This window comes from Limulus polyphemus, unplaced genomic scaffold (genome assembly GCF_000517525.1).
Source record: "Limulus polyphemus unplaced genomic scaffold, Limulus_polyphemus-2.1.2 Scaffold16, whole genome shotgun sequence".
In the NCBI taxonomy this organism is placed as follows: domain Eukaryota; kingdom Metazoa; phylum Arthropoda; class Merostomata; order Xiphosura; family Limulidae; genus Limulus; species Limulus polyphemus.
The window spans coordinates 363,588-382,474 of record NW_013665626.1 but is presented as its reverse complement, the minus strand read 5'-3'; the positions used below and the strand labels follow the sequence as shown (position 1 = coordinate 382,474).

General features: G+C 33.6%; 1 protein-coding gene across 1 annotated transcript; it reads left to right on the top strand.

Moving 5' to 3' along the window:
• Nucleotides 1–14,991: 14,991 nt before the first annotated feature.
• On the top strand, nucleotides 14,992–17,259 carry LOC106457352 (forkhead box C1-A-like). Its single transcript, XM_013916760.2, has one exon. It carries the CDS (start codon nucleotides 15,275–15,277, stop codon nucleotides 16,934–16,936), a length of 1,662 nt encoding a protein of 553 aa, XP_013772214.1. The 5' UTR covers nucleotides 14,992–15,274; the 3' UTR covers nucleotides 16,937–17,259.
• The last annotated feature ends 1,628 nt before the right edge of the window (nucleotides 17,260–18,887 follow it).

Here is an 18,887-nt window from a genome sequence, read left to right as displayed (position 1 = left end):
TTTTTTTAAAAAAAAGAATTAATTATATATATTTAAACATTCTTAAAATTATATACCACCATTAAAATTTCATAAATGTGTCTATATACGGTTTACAAAATTGTATTTTCAGTTTTGTCCAGATCAGACTTTCATGTCATCTTCTACGCAGTGAACAGTCCCCCGCTGGGACAGCGGTTAGTCTACGGATTTACAGCGCTAAAATTAGGAGTTCGATTCCACTCGGTGGACACAGTAGAGAGCCAGATATGGTTTTGTTATAAGAAAAACTCACATTCATGACGTCTTTTCTAAAACCAGTTGCTCCAAAAGTCAGAGTTTGGATACTTAAATCTATTATAAGCAAAATGCTGTTGGAATTAACAATAGTAATTCTAATCAATAACTTAACGAAATATACCTGAATTTAATATTTTGCAATTATACTGCTTGATAAGGTAAGAAATGTATGTCTCCTTAGTTGAGTTAATATTGCGAAAGAATAAATGTAATGGTAAAGTGGTGAAATGTATTTTAATGGAGCCGCATACTTATTATACTTAATCACGATTGTAAGGATAGAGCAACTTCACTAAGCTGGGGCGTTTAAAGTTATGTATTATATAAACTGTCATGATCAGGTGACGAAATACAAGATAGGAAAACAGCCTATTAGTTATCTGCAAAAAATGGCCAAACTAAATTAGGATTTATTGAAGCAAAGAATAGCTATCGAAAATAGAATTGATCACTAATGTGACTTACGTTTTAAATTCAAAGGTCCAGCATCTGCTACATCAGCCAAAGATTTTAGTGCAGTTAAAAACTTCTAAAGATTAATGCCCAGAATAGATCCGAGATGGATATAGTTCAAACAACATCACAAAAGACTTCTCCACTGCTGTCATAACAAAATCAGAGAAAGGACCCTTCCAACACGTTGTCTTCCTGAACTAGTTAGGAAATGTATAACAATAACAATAATACAATCAATTCAAGGAATTTTACGATTTATTCGGTATATGAATAATTATAGTTAACAATTGTGAAATGTAATAAATCTGTTAGTTCGAGTAATACGTATAAAAGAAATAACAATATTTAAACTTTCAACGCACAATAGTTAAAGTTACTTAACTCCCCGAAATAACAAACGTCTGTAAAGGTAACAAATGCGTTATTGTTAATCATTCAAGTCTTACAGGCAATCGACAAAAAAAAGAAAAAAGAAGCTAAACATAACTTTATATTTTATCTTGCCTGTAGTATCCAAGCAAAGCTGAATCATTAGGTAATTAGTGTCGTACCACAATGAAGCTTCTAAAGCCTTTAATTTAAATACAACATTTCAAATAGTTGTAAACCTGACTGTCACATAAACCAGTCCAAATATAAACTGCCTAAATTCCCTCGAACCTCCCACATAGATGCAAATATTAAATGTAAATATACTTTATCAGATCAGATAAAAAAAGTACACTTGGCAAGATCCACTTACGCAAAAACTACATTACTATAATTGATATAAACTATATTTTTATATTTGAACGTCATGGTAGATACGGCGATTGTGAGTTTTGTTTATACTTTGGTATGAATTTTACTTGGCTTTGACGTTAATATATTCAGTCTTTGACCTCCATATAACAACAATAAAAACACTCCAAGTCTGCCTGATAAAGCTTGATAAGAGTATTAATTTAATTTGCCCGATTAAAGAGAAACATCAATTTCTTCCAAGTGATTCGCGTTACTTATATCTTTTATGAATCTATAGCTGACAGGTTTAAAGAAAAGTTATCCTAGCTAAACGATATATTTCTTTATTCCAGAAGCCCGTAGAGAATAAAAGAGGAACTGACGTAGAAATACGGATGAAACGAAAGGTGGAGTGAAAACAAATGTGTCTTGCAAAAATCCCTTAGTTGACAAATTCATCACCATTACTGATAGAGCCTAACTATGAATTTGAGACACGTACTTAAGTGACTCAAATAGTCGTTAAACTCGAAAGCGATGAAGCGCACCATTGCGATTTTCTAAGCCCAACAAAGATTGCCAAGTGTCCTGAAGCTGAGGCCGAACCATGCACAAAGTCCCTCTTCAATTAATCAAGTTCAAAAAAAAAACAAAAAAACTGTCGCGTGTGAAGAACAACAGCGCCATCTGGTGAATTAACCGAAAAAAGGTGAGCCTGAAATTAAGAAGTTAGCTGGTGATAACAAGTATGAGAATATTATCAACATTCAACAACAATATATTTGTAAAAAGTTTGTGATAAAATTTCTGACTGTTTTTTTCAGCAAGTATGACAATTTATGGACTTACTGTCATTCAATTGAACTACAAGAATGTTGTGTGCTACTTGAAGTCTAATTGAAAATATAGTTGGCATATTCGATGACGAGGAACCCACTTTGAGACTAATAATGGTTGGAGACGGCTTGAATGGGTAATGAAGGAAAACTTTAATATAAGTTTAACATAACAGCAACTGTACAACGTTTCGACAAGGTTTTGTCAAAACTTATATTATAGTTGGCATAGTCCTAAAAAACAAGCGATAAATTTAAGACCATTTACATGCGCTCATAGAATGTGAAGAAAAAGAGAAGTTCTTCCGTCAGTGTAAGATTCTAATGTCCTGTCTTAATTAACAGAAACTTGTGTAATATTTCAAGTAATCCTTGATATTCTGGTTTCTTGATGAATGTGTACATTCAAAATGCTACTACCTACACTGGTTGATGAATAAATCCTTCGAAGGAAATAAATAGTTCATTCTGAGATTTAAGAAAGCTAAGTTTAGGGCAGTTGGAATATTGCTCAAATGATTATAATTGATATTTGAAGTTTTGGGTGTTTTTTAGTATCCAGCACCAAACAAACAGGAAAATGTGTTCAAATTAGGATAATACTACTAATTATAGGATTAATAAGGGCTTTGGTAACTGTTTTTCTTCTATTAAGAACAGTATAAACGGGATTTACAGAAATAATGAAATGAATATTGATTGAACACATATTATTATTAGAAAAGAACGGTTTCAATATTAGTATACACAATTTATAATTATTTGAAATCAAACTATTTCTAATGCACTAGGAGTAAATTAAGTCGCCACGAAAATGAGTAAGTTACATTAAGTTTTGTAAATTTTACATTGCTATAATCAGTATTTAGTACAAAATGTAATTGCGTTTCTTGATCTAATCAATGATATAACAACATTTATATTTTAATCTGCAGATAACCCTTATTTAAAAAATTATTCCACATTCAGCATAAGCTTTAAAGTGTGACTATTATGCTGTTAGGCCTGGCATGGCCAGATGATTATAGAACTCGACTCTCAATCTGCAGGTCGTTGGTTCGAATTCCCTTTACCGAATATGCTCGCCCTTTCAGCTGTGGGAGCGTTGTAATATGACGGTTAATCCTACTACTCGCTGATAAAAGAGTAGTCCATGTAGTCTCTCGTCTATTACTTCTAAATTAGGGATGTCTACCGCAGATAGACCTCGATTAACTTATTCTCTTAATACACGGGATAGAAGGTGAATTACATTTCAGAAATCAACAGTAGCGAACTCTTATCTAGAATCGTGCTCCTAGCCAAGTACGTCAACTCAATCCCAAAACTTCCTAGGCCTGGCATAGCCTGGTGTTTAGGGCGTTCTATTCGCAATCTGCGGGTCAAGGATTGAAATACAATCACCGAATATGCTAGCCCTTTAGGCGGTAGGGGTGTTATAATGTGACTGTCAATTTCACTATTCGATTAGAGTAGTCTAAAACTTGGTGTTGCATCCCCTATAGTCTATCGCTTTTTAATTAGGTACTAATAGCGCAGATAGCCCTCGAGTAGCTTTGCGCGAAATTCAACGAACAAACAATAGCTTCGCAGACCTGAAGAACGAACGGGAATATTTTCCAAAATTATACCACGGGTGGTTCTCGTACATAAGAAATCCTTTAGAAATACATGCACTGCCTTCAATAAAAAATTATATTTCTTGCGTAATTTTACTCATACAGAACTATACGTTGTTTATCAGAATTTTCCATATATCAATATTCTTTTACGGAATACCTTCAAAACTTATGCTGAATGTGGAATATTTTTAAATAAGAGTTATCTGTAACATTGCAATATCCCTTTCCTCTTTGGGTATCAGTGATATACTGAAATAAATAATTATTAAGGGACTAGCTATCAAAGCAAGTTTTATAAAACTGAGACTTGAGTAAAAGAGGAAGAATACACTACAAATAACAGATAAATAACATTTACAGGAAAGTACAATATAATTAATATTTATTAGGAGCAGGAAATGTGGCTCTCTGGAATGAATTTAAGTTCATCGAACAAAATAATTGAAGTCTGCTTAAAATAATAATAACAGGTTTTATTTACTCAAACGTTAAGATACGCCATATTATTGATTAGAGCTAGTTTCACTTGATATTGAACGTCTCTAACATGTCGACAATGGATGAATCAACTTAAAATGCAAATGAAAAATCTGACCAAATGATTAGTTGCTTAGTGAAGTACGTAACGAAGTGGATTTTCATATAGAGTAAAGCTTACATTCCTAACGAAATTCTCTTCACTGTTTGAATTCCAAAACAAACACCTTTGTTTATTGCTAAGTTGTTAAATCAAGAGATTACCAACAAGTTTAAATGCCAAGAGACAAATGCTGCTAGTTGTCTTTTATCACACATATTTAACTTCAGAACCAGCCTTTCCCCCTGTAGCTGTGCTAATTAAGAACGACCAGAGAGCTTTGTTTTCTGAATGCGTATATGTCAGTGTAATTGTTCATATATGCTAATCTGCTGAACATTGTAACGTAACGAACGAATGGGGGAAATAAAGATATTCGTATACGACCATTGGCTACAACTAAGAAATTTCAAATATTTCGTTACAGTAGCAGACTGTTGAAACTAAGTCAAATCTGAAATTCATAATCTCTAATGGCTCAATTCAATTTTCATAATTACTAATTATACTAATTTGTCTTTAATCAGAATAATTAAAAAAAAGACTTTTCATAACATAGTGGATCATTAGGAGCCCAAGCCATATTCTGATTCGAAGACATCAAGAAGAAACAATGATGTTGAGTATGTCATATTAAAACGATTTTGGAGTCTCACCACGTCGTTATAGTCCATGTCTCCACATCCGGTTATGCTCTATTTGACGAATGCGCATCTTGATAATAGCGTGAATCTTAACAATAGTTCTGTAGCGTATTTTTCATTGCAAAAGACTCCTTCGCAAGATTACCATTTTCAATGTCACCTCTCCTTCCTGCAGCTTTCCATAAACCATATAGTGTGCAAGGAAGACGATTTCCCATTTCGACAGTCTGATTACACAGACATCACCTGTTACAAGATGCTACATTTCGCTTATCATGGCTGAGATACGACTTGTTGCGAGTCTCTTTCTGGAAAGTCTCTCCAAGTTCATTCATATTCCTTTGTTTTCCAATGCCACTAAGTGCGAGTGAGATTCCTGTCTTGGAAATTCTAAATCCCCGCTATGAACATATCTTTAGGATTTGAGTGTATGAATATATTGCATCGAAAAGGACTGTTACATGTACGTTCCATAAGTGATCAATTTTCGGTGGCATTGTACAGCCTACAAAATAACAAAGAATGTAAAATATTGTTCTTATACAATATATGCCGTTCCACCGCGATTTTATATCAGTTGTGGTTGTTACATGACTTGTCGGTTTGCATGTTCTAAATCATTTTGATATAATATACCCAACCATTTTTAAATGTAACTTACTATATATATATATATATATATCCGAAAGAAGGGATGCCAAATTGTAATATATAATAGCACGATAGAGTCAGGCAGACACATACAAAAAATTAAATAAATTGTGATACTATAGCTATTGAGGAATAGGCTACAAGAAAACATAAATCTTGAGAAAAAAGACCCAGAGGGATGAAGCAGATTGAAAAACGCAAAGGAATTCGATAAGTTTTGTTGTTGTTGTTATTTTTACATTCCTATGGGTGCTATTAATGAGTTATTCTTTGTCAAAGAAATCTGTAACACCTACGCATTTTCAACGTTCATTCAATTATTTGTTTTTCAACTCCTTTTTTTCTAGACGAAGACACTTTCATTTGTCGACTTTATATCTTTCTTATTAATTAATTAGAGCATAACAGGATGACAAATGATCATAATAATTTATGGTTTTCAATTTCAACATTCGCTTTTCAACACATTTTATGTAACATGTACATTTCTAATAACTCTCTTGTCACTTTGTAATTTACTCTTTCTCTGACATGTATAGATTTCTGTATCATTTGTAAGATAGAAACATGTGGTAGCAAAAACAACAACAAATAACCTTAACAACTCCTATCTCTCTGTTAAACTTTGTTTTATTAATTCATATCATCGTACTCATCTTCCTTTTTTACTTTTAAGTTCAAATGTACTTTCAAGTGAGCTAACATTGAATTGAGTTACTGATCCATCTCCTCTGATTAAACAAAATGTGTTCTCTATATATTTATCCTACCGGTCGTAGAGATCAGAACTTCACGAATATCGTCATTTCATTGCTTTCAAACATTAGTTTTCTTTTTTCTAGTTTTTTTTAGGGGTTAGCGCTATTATCTATATTTTATTGTATGTAAAAATCGCTTCTTTTAAATTAAACTTACTATTCTATGTTTTGACGTTTTCACGATAAATTATTTTTTATCACACACTGGTCTCTGTTGTATATGGTTATACGTAAACAGACTGCACTGGTTCACTCTTTTTCTCACATTTGTGAAAGCGTGTTTGTAAACTAGACATAATGTTTACTCCACCTATAAGTTTGGTTCATTGAAATGTTAAATATCTTTCTGGTAAACATATACAAATTTTAGTTCGTACCTTAGCCCAAAGCTCTCTATATAAACACAATGTAATTATAGTCTCGGCAGTGTGGGAACTAGACAGATGAACGTAACCAAAAGTCGCTCAGTCGTATAAGCAGCATTCATTTTCCAATGTATTATATTCTTTCCTTCAATTATTCATAGATAATCCAGTGAGCTTGCTACTGAAGCGAACACACGGAGTTACTTTAGAACTCCTTCGGGTTATCCAGAAACTGTTGTTTTAAGAAACATGAAAAATTATACGTTGGCAATATAATTTTCTTATTTTATTCTATTGTTCGTAAGAAAGATTACAGCAAGACTTATCGCATACGTATTCTATTGAATCAAGGTTTTTATAACGTCATTTTCTAACTCGTAGATTCCGAAAAATATTCATGATCCAACTCTTTCTCTCTTTTCTTATACGTATTTTAAAAGGAATATTGTAGATTGATATCCACTAACAAAACGGCTAAAAAATAAATTACGCTTGAATACGATCTAACGAAACGTCAAGTTGAACAATAAACGTTTTCTTGCTCGTTTGTCAACGCGAAAAGAAGCCAGTTTATAGTTTGTTAAAACTAAATGTTCTATTTTACCAATATAATTTGTAAAGTTTATATATGAGTGTATAATAGGTACCTGTGTTATAGTTTCGTCAAGTGTTTATTAGTTACAACTCACACGTTAAGTTCTAACTTCTACGGGATTTACAAAACACACGCTGTCATTCTTGTTAAGTTTATTATAAATACAAGTTTTCAGTCATTGGTGACTCATCCTACGAAAATAGCTCATAGTTTCTCTATGTAAAGCACAGTATATTCAAGTAATGCTATCTTGGGTTTGCTGTAAACTTGCTGTAAACATGATTGCCTGGTAAATAATAAATTGAGGACACCCGTCATTACTAAGATGCTAGTTTTAAAAATATAGAGCTTGGTACTTTCTAAGCAAAGAAGTAAAATTAGAGTAATATATAATGCTCATTTTCCTGTGGTACAATTTGACAAGATATAGAAACCAAAGTAAAAACACGTGGTGCAACGCCTACGTGAAAAAGGCTTAGAGTTTACACGTCTTCTGAAGTTACGGTTACCGGACTGGCCACCCAGTTATCCACCCTCTTTCCCTGGCATACAAAAATAAAAATAAAGAAAGAGGTGGTGATATGATAACGACATTTCAAGCTTTTCCCGACATAGCAATCTGGATATGAAAGTAGAATAACTGGTCGTAGAGTCTTTGTAAGCTAAAGAGCTCTTTAAAAAAAACACCATGAATATGCATTGGTAACTTATTTTTCGTGTCAGAGAAGCTGAAAATGTAAGTCTGGAACGGTTTCAAAACAAGCAAAACAATTTTAATGTTATCAGCCACCATTAATTTCATCTATATCCGACTATGTAAATATGAAACCGCGAAGCCCATTTAAAACAAATAAGAAAAGAATAAGAGAAAACAACAGGTACAAAATATCATATAATTAGCTGTAACCAAAGTAGGCTAGGAGAGTTTTCGTGTCTAATATGTTTGCGGAAATATCTTATTATTTTTGTTATTTTTCGTTTGAGTGACATGTCAACGAAATATTTGTTTGTTCTTAACAAGTCACTTGCCACTTTTAACTATATATAGGTTATCAAAATAAGATATAAAACTGGCTCGATTTTTCTTTTCTTTTCCTATCTGTATTTTTCTATGGCAATTCATATTTATACATATATATATATATATATATATTTATATATATATATATGCTATTCACAATTGCGCATGTGCAAAATAAATCACGACGTATGCTTTAAGAAAGTAATTCGATATAAAAGCTTATTCTACTTGAAGACTTTAAATTAACATGAAATCATAGAATATTTAATCAAAAATATACATGTAACATTTAAGAGAAAGAAACATTATGCATGTTCTCGTGATATTGTTACAATAACGAATACTAAAGTTAATTGTAGTCGTTATCTAAAAAAACTTCCAAAAATCACTTTAAAAATAACTGTATTTCAGGTGGTCGAGCTGTTTAATTTGGAGCTGGCAAGCCTGGTTGAATACGTGCGATACTACAAAATATTTTAGCTGTAGGTGGTTATAAGAGTTACAATTAATCCCTCGGGGTGGATGACGGATGGTAAGATATTGCTGACTGGCTGCCTTCCCTCTGGTCAGCAGTTCAAAATAAGTGACGGCAGCAGACAGCCTTAGTAATTTTGTCATAAAATACAAAATACAAATACAGTATTTCGTTTCGTGATTAACAGGTCTTATCTCTGTTTGCTCATATTCTGTCGTTATTGTTTTTTTAAGAACGTAATGTTTGGGCCTTTATAACATAAGCAATTCTATTGACAGAAACTTACTACCGAATCCAACTATCCAATAAACTGTAACTTATAATTTTTGTTTAAGTTCGAGATGTAGAAGCGGTTCTATTCTGTTCTTGTACTAGAGATAAAAGTTGACATAACTTCAATTCTGTGAGTCAATATCCAATGGAGATTATAAAAAAAAAAGATGTCTGGACACAGAGAAAAAATACAGATGACTTTTTAATCATTGGTTAATAACTCAATTCTTTTCGTTGAAGTGTTGCCTTAACCAATTAATCAGAAATATATATTTTGTACGTACATTTCTTTCTTCGCTTTCCCTCGCAAGAGCGTTAAATGAACATTCACTAAGTGCATGATTACTCATAGTTGCTTTGTTATTGTTCATCAAACTTGCATGTTTTTGTATGAATACTTGTAACCATGTAGTGCTTGATTCAATGTAACTAGAATTGCAGTGCATCTATAGACATTTAAATTTATGTACATTAGTGTCTTCAAATGCGATATTTTGTCTTTGAACCCGACAAAGCAGTGTAATTTACATGCATGTTAAATATAACTTTTAAATTATAAGCATTTAATTAATGATTATTTTGTGTAAGTATGAACCATTTAGTTAAATCATTCTGCGTCAAACTACGAACTAAATTCACCATAACTGTTTTGATCATCAGAAATCATCTTTACCCTGATCTTTTTCTTTCTGTTTTGATAGATAGGTATTTATTCTTGTGAAAGATGTGTGTTATTTTAATGTGTGTTCGTAATATATCTTTGATAATATTTTGTAAAATATGTTAAAAGCGAAATAAAAATTTTAAAATCTATACTTGTGCTCCCCGGTGGCACAGCGGTATGTCTGTGGGCTTAAAACGCTATAAATCGATTTTCGATACCAGTGGTGGGTAGAGCACAGATACCCCTTTGTGTAGTCAGTTTTGTGCGTAACTACAAACAGACAAACAAACTATACTTGTTACCAAGTGCAACAGTGAAGTAAGTCGTATTTTTCCTAATTACACAAAACTTAGTGTTTGTATTTCATATATTTGTGGTGAATTTCAAATTTGACAAAAAGAAATCCTCAATGTTCGAGTTTGCAAATATATAAATTATTTCAGTTAACAAGCTTTCATCTATATCAAGCACATCGGTTTCAAATAAAAACAAAAATATTCAGGGCTTTGGTAAATGAAAACACTTTTTAGAATAAATGTTGTCGACGGAAGAAGTATTAGCACCCACCAACAAATGGACGTTAAGATGTTCTCCCTTCAGGCAACGTGTTACAGAAGACGAGTTCATGTGTAAGATTGGAAAGTTTAATCAAGAAGAAAACTTCCCAGAGAATTCGAAATTTTGTTAATGAGATTGGGTTACAACTGAACATTACATCTACTCTAAGGCTCCAGTGGGGTGCTGGAAACTCTAGTCAAAAGGAGTGAACCAAGAGAAGCGGGCGTTGTCTCATGTGTCATTCTTGTCTACATGTTGAGTCCATCTACTTACACGTGTTCAGAATGTGTCTTCTCACGCCTGTACTGATTAGGCGCGCGAACATTGAAAATTAACTTTTTTTATCTAACTTATGAACAAATAATGACAAACAACGAGTCTACTGTACAAAATGATTTCAATTTTTACCTCATTGTGTGCAAAACCTTACGAATGTTTGATTATATAGCTGTGATTTTTTTGAGACGAGACGATGTCTCACAAAAAATCAGAATATTGCAGTATCATATAATTATAATATACATATTCTTTTAAATATTGTCCAACAGTTTGAGATAAATGTCAAGTATTTCACGTATTAAATTTGAAATAGAATGTAATAGTCGGTTATAAAAAATCCAAAAATCACATAAATGGAAAACAAAATCATATTTAACCTTTAAAATCGGAGAGTTACAAAATATTGCGAAATTGGATATGATAAGTTCATAAATCGCTCAAAACACTTAATCAGTTTTGTACAGTCAGCATGTGTAATTAATGATCTAATGAATTAATATTTCCATGTGTGATTCCGCAATTCCGTCAACTACATAATAAATTATTACTAACACATTTGCCCATTTGTATTCAAGATATTTTAGAAAAAGAGGATTATAAATATATATATGTACATGTAAGTAGTTTTGTACACTGTTCACGCTTCTTTTCGCTTTTAGAAGTCTTTTTTAGCCGTAAGGGCGTTATAACGTGTCAGTCAATCTTACTTTTCGGTGATTAAGGGTAGAACAAGAGTTTGCGGTTGGTGCTACTGACCATTCGTCATCCCTTTTATCGGCATCTCATAATTAGGGATGGTGACAGATAGCCTTAAAACCTTTGCTATAAATCAACCAACAAGCAAAACCAGTTATGACGTATGCGAATTTTATTAAACCAATACTTACATTTTATGGTCCTAACGTATTTTACATTTGCCTTAATTTTTATCCCACGATGGGTCAGCGGTAGGTTTACGGACTTACAACGCTAAAATACAGGGCTCGATTCCCCGCAGTTAGCAGATCACCATATAGCCAATTGTGTAGGCTAAAAATAACAACAAATAACAGCTTTCGTTTTCTGTTTGCTAATTCTTCATTTAAAGAGAATATTATTGATAAATTATACTGGTACATTACACGGATGCTATACAAAATAATTAAGATATAAAGATGAAATATACTTCTATTGAAAGTTATTTCCATAGCATGCCAAGAGGTGAATCCGAGGGTCCATGATCTTTGTTACTATGAAATCACGCCCCATATTTTGGGGACATGGATGCGTTATAAGAATGACGATAAGATCCCTCTATTTATTAGATTAGCCTAAGATTTGGCGGTGGATGCTGTTGAGTAGCTTCCTTCCCGCTATGACGGATGGTTAACGTAGGTAGCCCTTATGTGGATTCGCGTGAATATTCTAAAGAAGCAAACGAATAAAACAATAATAAACCAATCTTGTTCAATTTTTTATTCCCTATTTAGATTTAATCCTGCAAGAGAGTCGTCTGGATTTCATCTGTTATACTATTTTCTCCAAGCCTTGGCGTTTGTAAGATGATCTGGAGTTTTTCTCATATGAAACTTAATTCATGCAGGTAGTGCTAAGCCCTTATTGATAAGAATGACTCTTCAGTTTTACGTGTTTTGACGTAATATTTATTTTCTTATAACTCTGATAAAAGCAGCGTTGATTACATTTATTTAATATATTTTGTAAGAAATTAATAATTACATGCAAACTGTATATATGTAACGTCATGTGTCCAGTAATTAAAACAAAATGTATTCCTATTGGCGTCTTCAAAACCCTTCTAGGGTTAATAAATAAGCAAACGTTAATATTAATATTAAGATTAATATTCAACTTTTATTTTGACAATTAAAAGACTGTTTAAGGAAATACATTCTTATCAAACTTTTTAAGCACACAATAAACGGAAAATCAAGCTCATATTTGCCCAAAAGTGAAAAAAAAACTAAATTTTTTTAGTATGTAAAACTATCAGTTTAAGATATAATAATCATTTCTTGTGGTTAAGAACAGAAAGGTGTTTCAGTGTTGAATATACGGGAAGACAAAGCTCTTTAATAACTCATAGGCCAATTTTAAAAACAAAGTCTGTATCATTATTATTAGTATTGCACGAGTTAATTGTCGAGCTGTGGATGACGTATTTCCATGTTGCCAAAAAATAAAAAAATGAATCCCTGAACACGAATCTGGTAGCAAGGTTGTTATTTGTTATATGGAAAAGTCTGGTGGAAAGAATATAAGTATTATTTAAACCCCCTTCTTATGCAGCTTCTACAGCTTCACTCGTCTTGACTTTTTAAACGCGTCACCAGTTTCCCATCAGATCAACACATTGGGGAGCTCGCGAAGAACCTCAGCTGATGCAAGTTTTCAGTAGCACTGATAGCCCGCCTATTTTGTTTTTTTTTTTTTTGCCCTTCGAACTCATGGGTTGTCATGGTAACCAGCATGAGCAGCGTCGTTTCACGCCAAGCAGTCTGCCAACTGGGTTGGTATACAAAGTGTCATGGTATATGCAGTTTCTTATGTAATTCTATTGTGCTTTTTTCTCTAGTTGAAATTAAATATTGGTTGTTTGAGTGTTGTTTATTTCATTATCAATATAAATGCTGTTATAAACTATTAATTCTTTGATTTTGCACGTACGTATTTCGTAGATGCTTCTCAACTGTGAGTGTCTTCCTGAGGAATTTAAAACTTAGCAGTTGGCTAGCTTCCAATTTTTTTTCTTTAATGCTTACTTAAAGCCAGACGTGTAGCAGTAAATCATTATCTGAAAATGTACAATTCTATTACAGGTGATAAAAAAAGTTCGTCTATTTATTCTTCTAAATCGCTACCTTATTTTTTGTCTTTGCCTTTCTGTTCCAAGTACAATTAGGAGGTTCTGTTTTCTCATAACTCTCCTTATCTTGTTTAACAAGGGAAAAGGCTGTCAAATTTGGGAACGTTAAGTAAAGAGCTTTTAACACATTTTTTTTCTATGTTTTTATATGTGGCTCCTGAGCATCTAAGCGCCATAAGAATAGACATAATACTATAACTCAACAAGGAAGCTAGCAAACACTTTTCTAATATATATATATATATATATATATAATAACCTATAACACAAGTTAAATGAATGCTTAAATGAAACGTGGCGACAACTCATTCTAAAAGTTTACTAAAACCGAATTATTTTATTGATTCTCCTTTTCATTGCCCTTAAACATTTTTTTTTTGTATTTTATAAGCAAGTTTAATAAACTATGAAATTATTATGATGTACTACACGCAATTTCATTCAACAAGTGATTATAATCAGAGGAGTAGGCAGAAATCTATAAAGGGGTGCTACTTTTAGTGAAAAATAGGAAATAAGTGGGTCTTATTGGAGGTGGGAGAGATCCGAGGCTCTGCCTTCTCGTAAACATTTTGTAATTTTCACTTAAAATTTTGCATCTTAGGCTGTTTTTACTCCTTTTAAATATGTTTTGTAAATGTATGTATTCATGTACAAATTAGAGGTGCACCCCATCTATCTAGGGGCGTGTTAATGATGTTTATTTGGTTTCACATTGTACATTTTCTTGAATACTTAATATTTTTCGTTTCACTAATTCTAACAAGAGGTTTGCTTCTGCTAAGTACTTAATGGACTCTAGAAAGCGAATTTAAGTCAAATTGCTGATACGTAGTGAAAACATATCTCGTTAAAAGTTAAAATTTGTTGACCTAAACACTTTATGTAACCTTGTTTACTGTATACAAAGTCAAACCCATATGAACCGTTAAGTTCAACATCTTCTTCATCTTTATCATAAAGGTTCCCTCCTCTCAGTTTTAGTACCACTCTAGCCTAATCAGTGACTTAGCGTAACATATTAAACTGGCACAAGCTTCACGCCCTCATGCGTAAATCTATCAACTGATTCTTCGACGCATCCAGCTTTATTCTACCTCTCCTAACTGTCGGGAATTGCCTGTCTTTAGAGGACATGTACGGTCATCTCCTGGCCGCCCTCTATAAACAATACATGTATATGAACTAAAAGTTCCGTTACGATTGGTGGAAGGCCAGTGCTCGTGGGCGTGGACTGAAAACTTGTAGTCATACTCAAGCAACATCATACGCTAATGTTTGAGCAGTGAATAATACCAGCTAACCCTAACTCGTGCGGAAACAGCTCAAATGTGTAGCACTTGCAGAAATATGAGCGAGCAGGAAAGATGCAAAGAATGGAAGAGAAGACAGTGATTGTGCCAGGAAAGCGCTGAAGATTTCACGGCTGAGTTCTAAGCTTGGTACATTGCCAAAAGTAAGCTTCGAAGACCACCGTTAGTAGGGACGTTTAATTTTGTTTTCCGTTATTCATAAGAAAGCAAGGCTGTTTAGTGTGTCTCTACCATCACGAGTTTGATCTAGCGTATTTTTTCAAATTCAATATCCTAAACCGTTCATGTAAATATACACAAACAAAATTATAGGAAGAAAATGCATACTTTATACGGTGAACACCAAAACTACTATCGGTACGGAGGGTATTCTACATTAGCTGTGAATACCATGTACCCTAGTGCTGGTATGGTATCAGGGTTTACTGGTCAGAGCCACCCCACCCAGGACCAGTATACCACGACAATTATGAGAACTTCGCCGTATGGCCCGACTTATGGCCCTGCTGTACCGCAGGCAACGCAGCCTGCTCCGAAAGACATGGTCAAACCACCGTACTCTTACATTGCCCTAATCGCTATGGCAATTCAAAATTCTCCAGAGAAAAAGATAACGTTGAACGGAATTTATCAGTTTATAATGGACCGGTTTCCTTTTTACAGAGAAAATAAACAAGGATGGCAAAATAGTATTCGACATAACTTGAGTCTTAACGAGTGTTTTGTGAAAGTTCCGCGAGACGATAAAAAACCGGGAAAAGGAAGTTATTGGGCCTTAGATCCAGACAGTTTAAACATGTTTGACAACGGTAGCTACTTACGGCGAAGGAAGCGATTCAAGAAAAAGGACACAGGTCGTCAAAAATTACCGATGGATGTGTCTCAGGAAGAAGGGCAGAAGAAAAAAGAAATTAAAACTATACAGAATGATAACGACAGAAGCAGTTTACTAGGAAGTAGCTCAGTCGAATTAGGTGTCGAAAACAAACGAGCTAACCAAGACTCTAGCAACCTGACAATCCAAACAAAAATAGCCTTCACTAAGGACAACATAAACAGTAGCACTGCCAGGGAACCAGTCTCTTATCTGAATGGGGAGTGTCGGCAGTCTCAAACCCTCAACAGATCGTCACCGCAGACATCATCAGTTCCACCTTTATCCACGATAACTCCCAAAATTGAGCTTATGGATAGTTACGATTATCCAGCATGTATGCAGCAAAGAGTAATAAAGTGTAAATTCGAAGGTAAATCTGCTTTAACCAACGGTGAGAGACCCCACTCTTCATTATTAGATGCAGTTGTAAACGATAACCCAGGAACGTCTACGATGGGATCTTTTCCCGTAAGTTCACTGATTGATACTCAAAAACATTGTTCCACATTAGATAACTTATCTCCAGAAGAAGTTCGTCGTGAGAGAATAAATCCTTGTACCGATCCTAATGGACACTGTACTACAGGAATGTTTTACACTCGTTCCCCAATGTACTCTGATCTTCCTTCTTGTAATAGCTCTTCCAATGTCGTCAATTACCAGTGTTCTACGTCTCCCGGGCTTTATCCTCCAGAATGCGGCATGCGACCTGCTGGAATCTGTCCCGTTGTCGAACACCTCCCCAGCGACGGAAGCCACACAGGTTCCGGCAACAGTACCTGTTCTCTCACAGTGAATGAGCTAACTAGAAATTCTTCCTCATCAGCGGCTCAGAACTATCGAAACGGGCGTCGTACGAACAGTCCATCTTCTTCCTGGTACCCTTACAGCACATCAGGTGACATAGTGTCTGGCAACTGCTCCTTCAGCACGGACAGACTATCAGCGGTCAACGGTTTTCAAAGTGTCCGAGACATATTTGAGAATCAGCGGCTCATTTCTTCCACAGCTCCCGTCAACCCAAGCTGCCAGCTCGGATTCAGTGGCGCAGGCTTCCAGCACAGGTCGGTGCCGTCACCTTTTTACGACTGTAATCGGTTTTAAAGATATTCAAGCATATTCGGGAAAGAAATATGTATAGTATAAAGACACTTGAAGCGGAAGAACTTTGTAATGCTATATCTATAAAATTATGATAAATAATCACCTGATCATTGTATATAGTATTTTGAGCACTGACTCTTTATGCTGAAACAATCTTATCCGTTTCTGTTTTCTTGTGTCTCAAAAGCCATATGAATTCAATTGTAGCAATGGAACAACGGTGTGCATGTTTTGGTGAAACGATTATATCAGCTTCCATCAAAAGCTCTATGTTATAACTATATGTATGTAGATTTCAAAGTGTGTTTTGTATATATCATAAAGATTACAAACTCACAAAGAATTCGGATACTGTGTGGACAAATGTGTCGATTTTTGTAACACTTGTTTAAATCAACTTTAAATTTATTGTTTGGTTGCAATTACACGTAAACAAGTCTTAGATGTAAGTTGTATGTTTAAGTAAACACTAACTACAGGTAATACGCGAACTAAAAATGGCTAGGTCAAGGTCTTGTATTACCCAGCAGTGAACATATGGCCCCATAATTAATTGATCATTGAGATAGCAAATCATATTTTGAACACTGTTCCTTTGTACTGGTTTATTTTTATTTTCTTACAAATACTCCATAACTAAATGGTTTGAATCCAACATTGTTTTTTTTTTCTATGCGTTAAAAGACTATTTTTGAATCTGAGGTAAACAAGCTTCCTTTCTTTATAGCAGACGACTTAAAAACGCTATGTAAATCCCCAGCGGTGAGGAACGGTATTAATGGTGAAACAGATGTCAACTACATGTGTGTTTAGTATATACAATGAACGAATCTTACATAGAACAACAGTGTGTGAAAATAAGCAAGGAAGTGTTTACTTTCCTTGTCTTGTGGTTGTTTTTTTTTAGAACTACAAACACTCTGTTAGTGTTAGATGTGAGTGCCACAAAAGGTTGTTTCTATTATAGAATGTTTAAAAAATAACATTAATGTTCTCATACATTTTATTATAGCTAAATAAGATGTATAGTAGGATATTATGTATCTCGATTATTCTAATCCAGTGCTTTAAAATAAATAAATGTTGCATGTTATATTTATGTTTGAGAGAGTGATGTAATCATAATAATAACAGTCTTGAATTTAACAAAACCTGATGTTTTGTTTAATTACAAATTATACTTAGATAAGACTATATTTTGATGTTGATTTACATATGTTGTATAGGCTTGGTATAAAATCAATATATAAATATATATCTTGTTATAATACCATTTAGCAGCAAATATAACTGGTCTAACGTAAATATCTGCTAAAGATGACTAATATTAAGTTAGGACAAGATAAATGCGTATCTAATATAAAAAGCACTTGTATAAAAATGATCAGATTTATTATCTAGATTATGGTTAATGTTCCTTCCATTCGTTAGGATTTATAGAAAAACACAATTTGTACGAGAAAAAAGAGAACACAGGCGTGAATAACAGCATGTTTATTTACTGTATTTAAATTATTTCGATGAAACACATTCCAACAGCAGCACAAACCTAACGGAATAACAAAAATTTAAACTATAAAACAAAATTCAGATGGTTTGATTACTTTTCAATTCCATAAAATGTAATAAACGTAACTAAAAAATAAGAATATTATACATTTAATGGAGATATATACGATGCAGAAAAAAGTGAAGTGAAGGAAGTTTGTTGTTTTCTTAACAGGACAATATTTATATCGTAATGGCCAGTTGTGTGGCTTTGCGCTAAAACAAACAAACAAAAAAGAATACGCAAAACCAGAATTAGATATAAGTGAGCTAATATATATATTATTTAGAACTAACAACTTGCAACGCTAAGTACCTTTAGGACATTCTAGAAAATCAACATTGAGGTTATCTGATTAACAGATTGTTACGATAGCTCTAATTTCAGCATCAGTAATACTAC

Bases quoted from the DNA above. Each gene is read 5' to 3' on its own strand.
- LOC106457352 (XM_013916760.2), top strand. From the start codon at position 15,275: ATGCATACTTTATACGGTGAACACCAAAACTACTATCGGTACGGAGGG.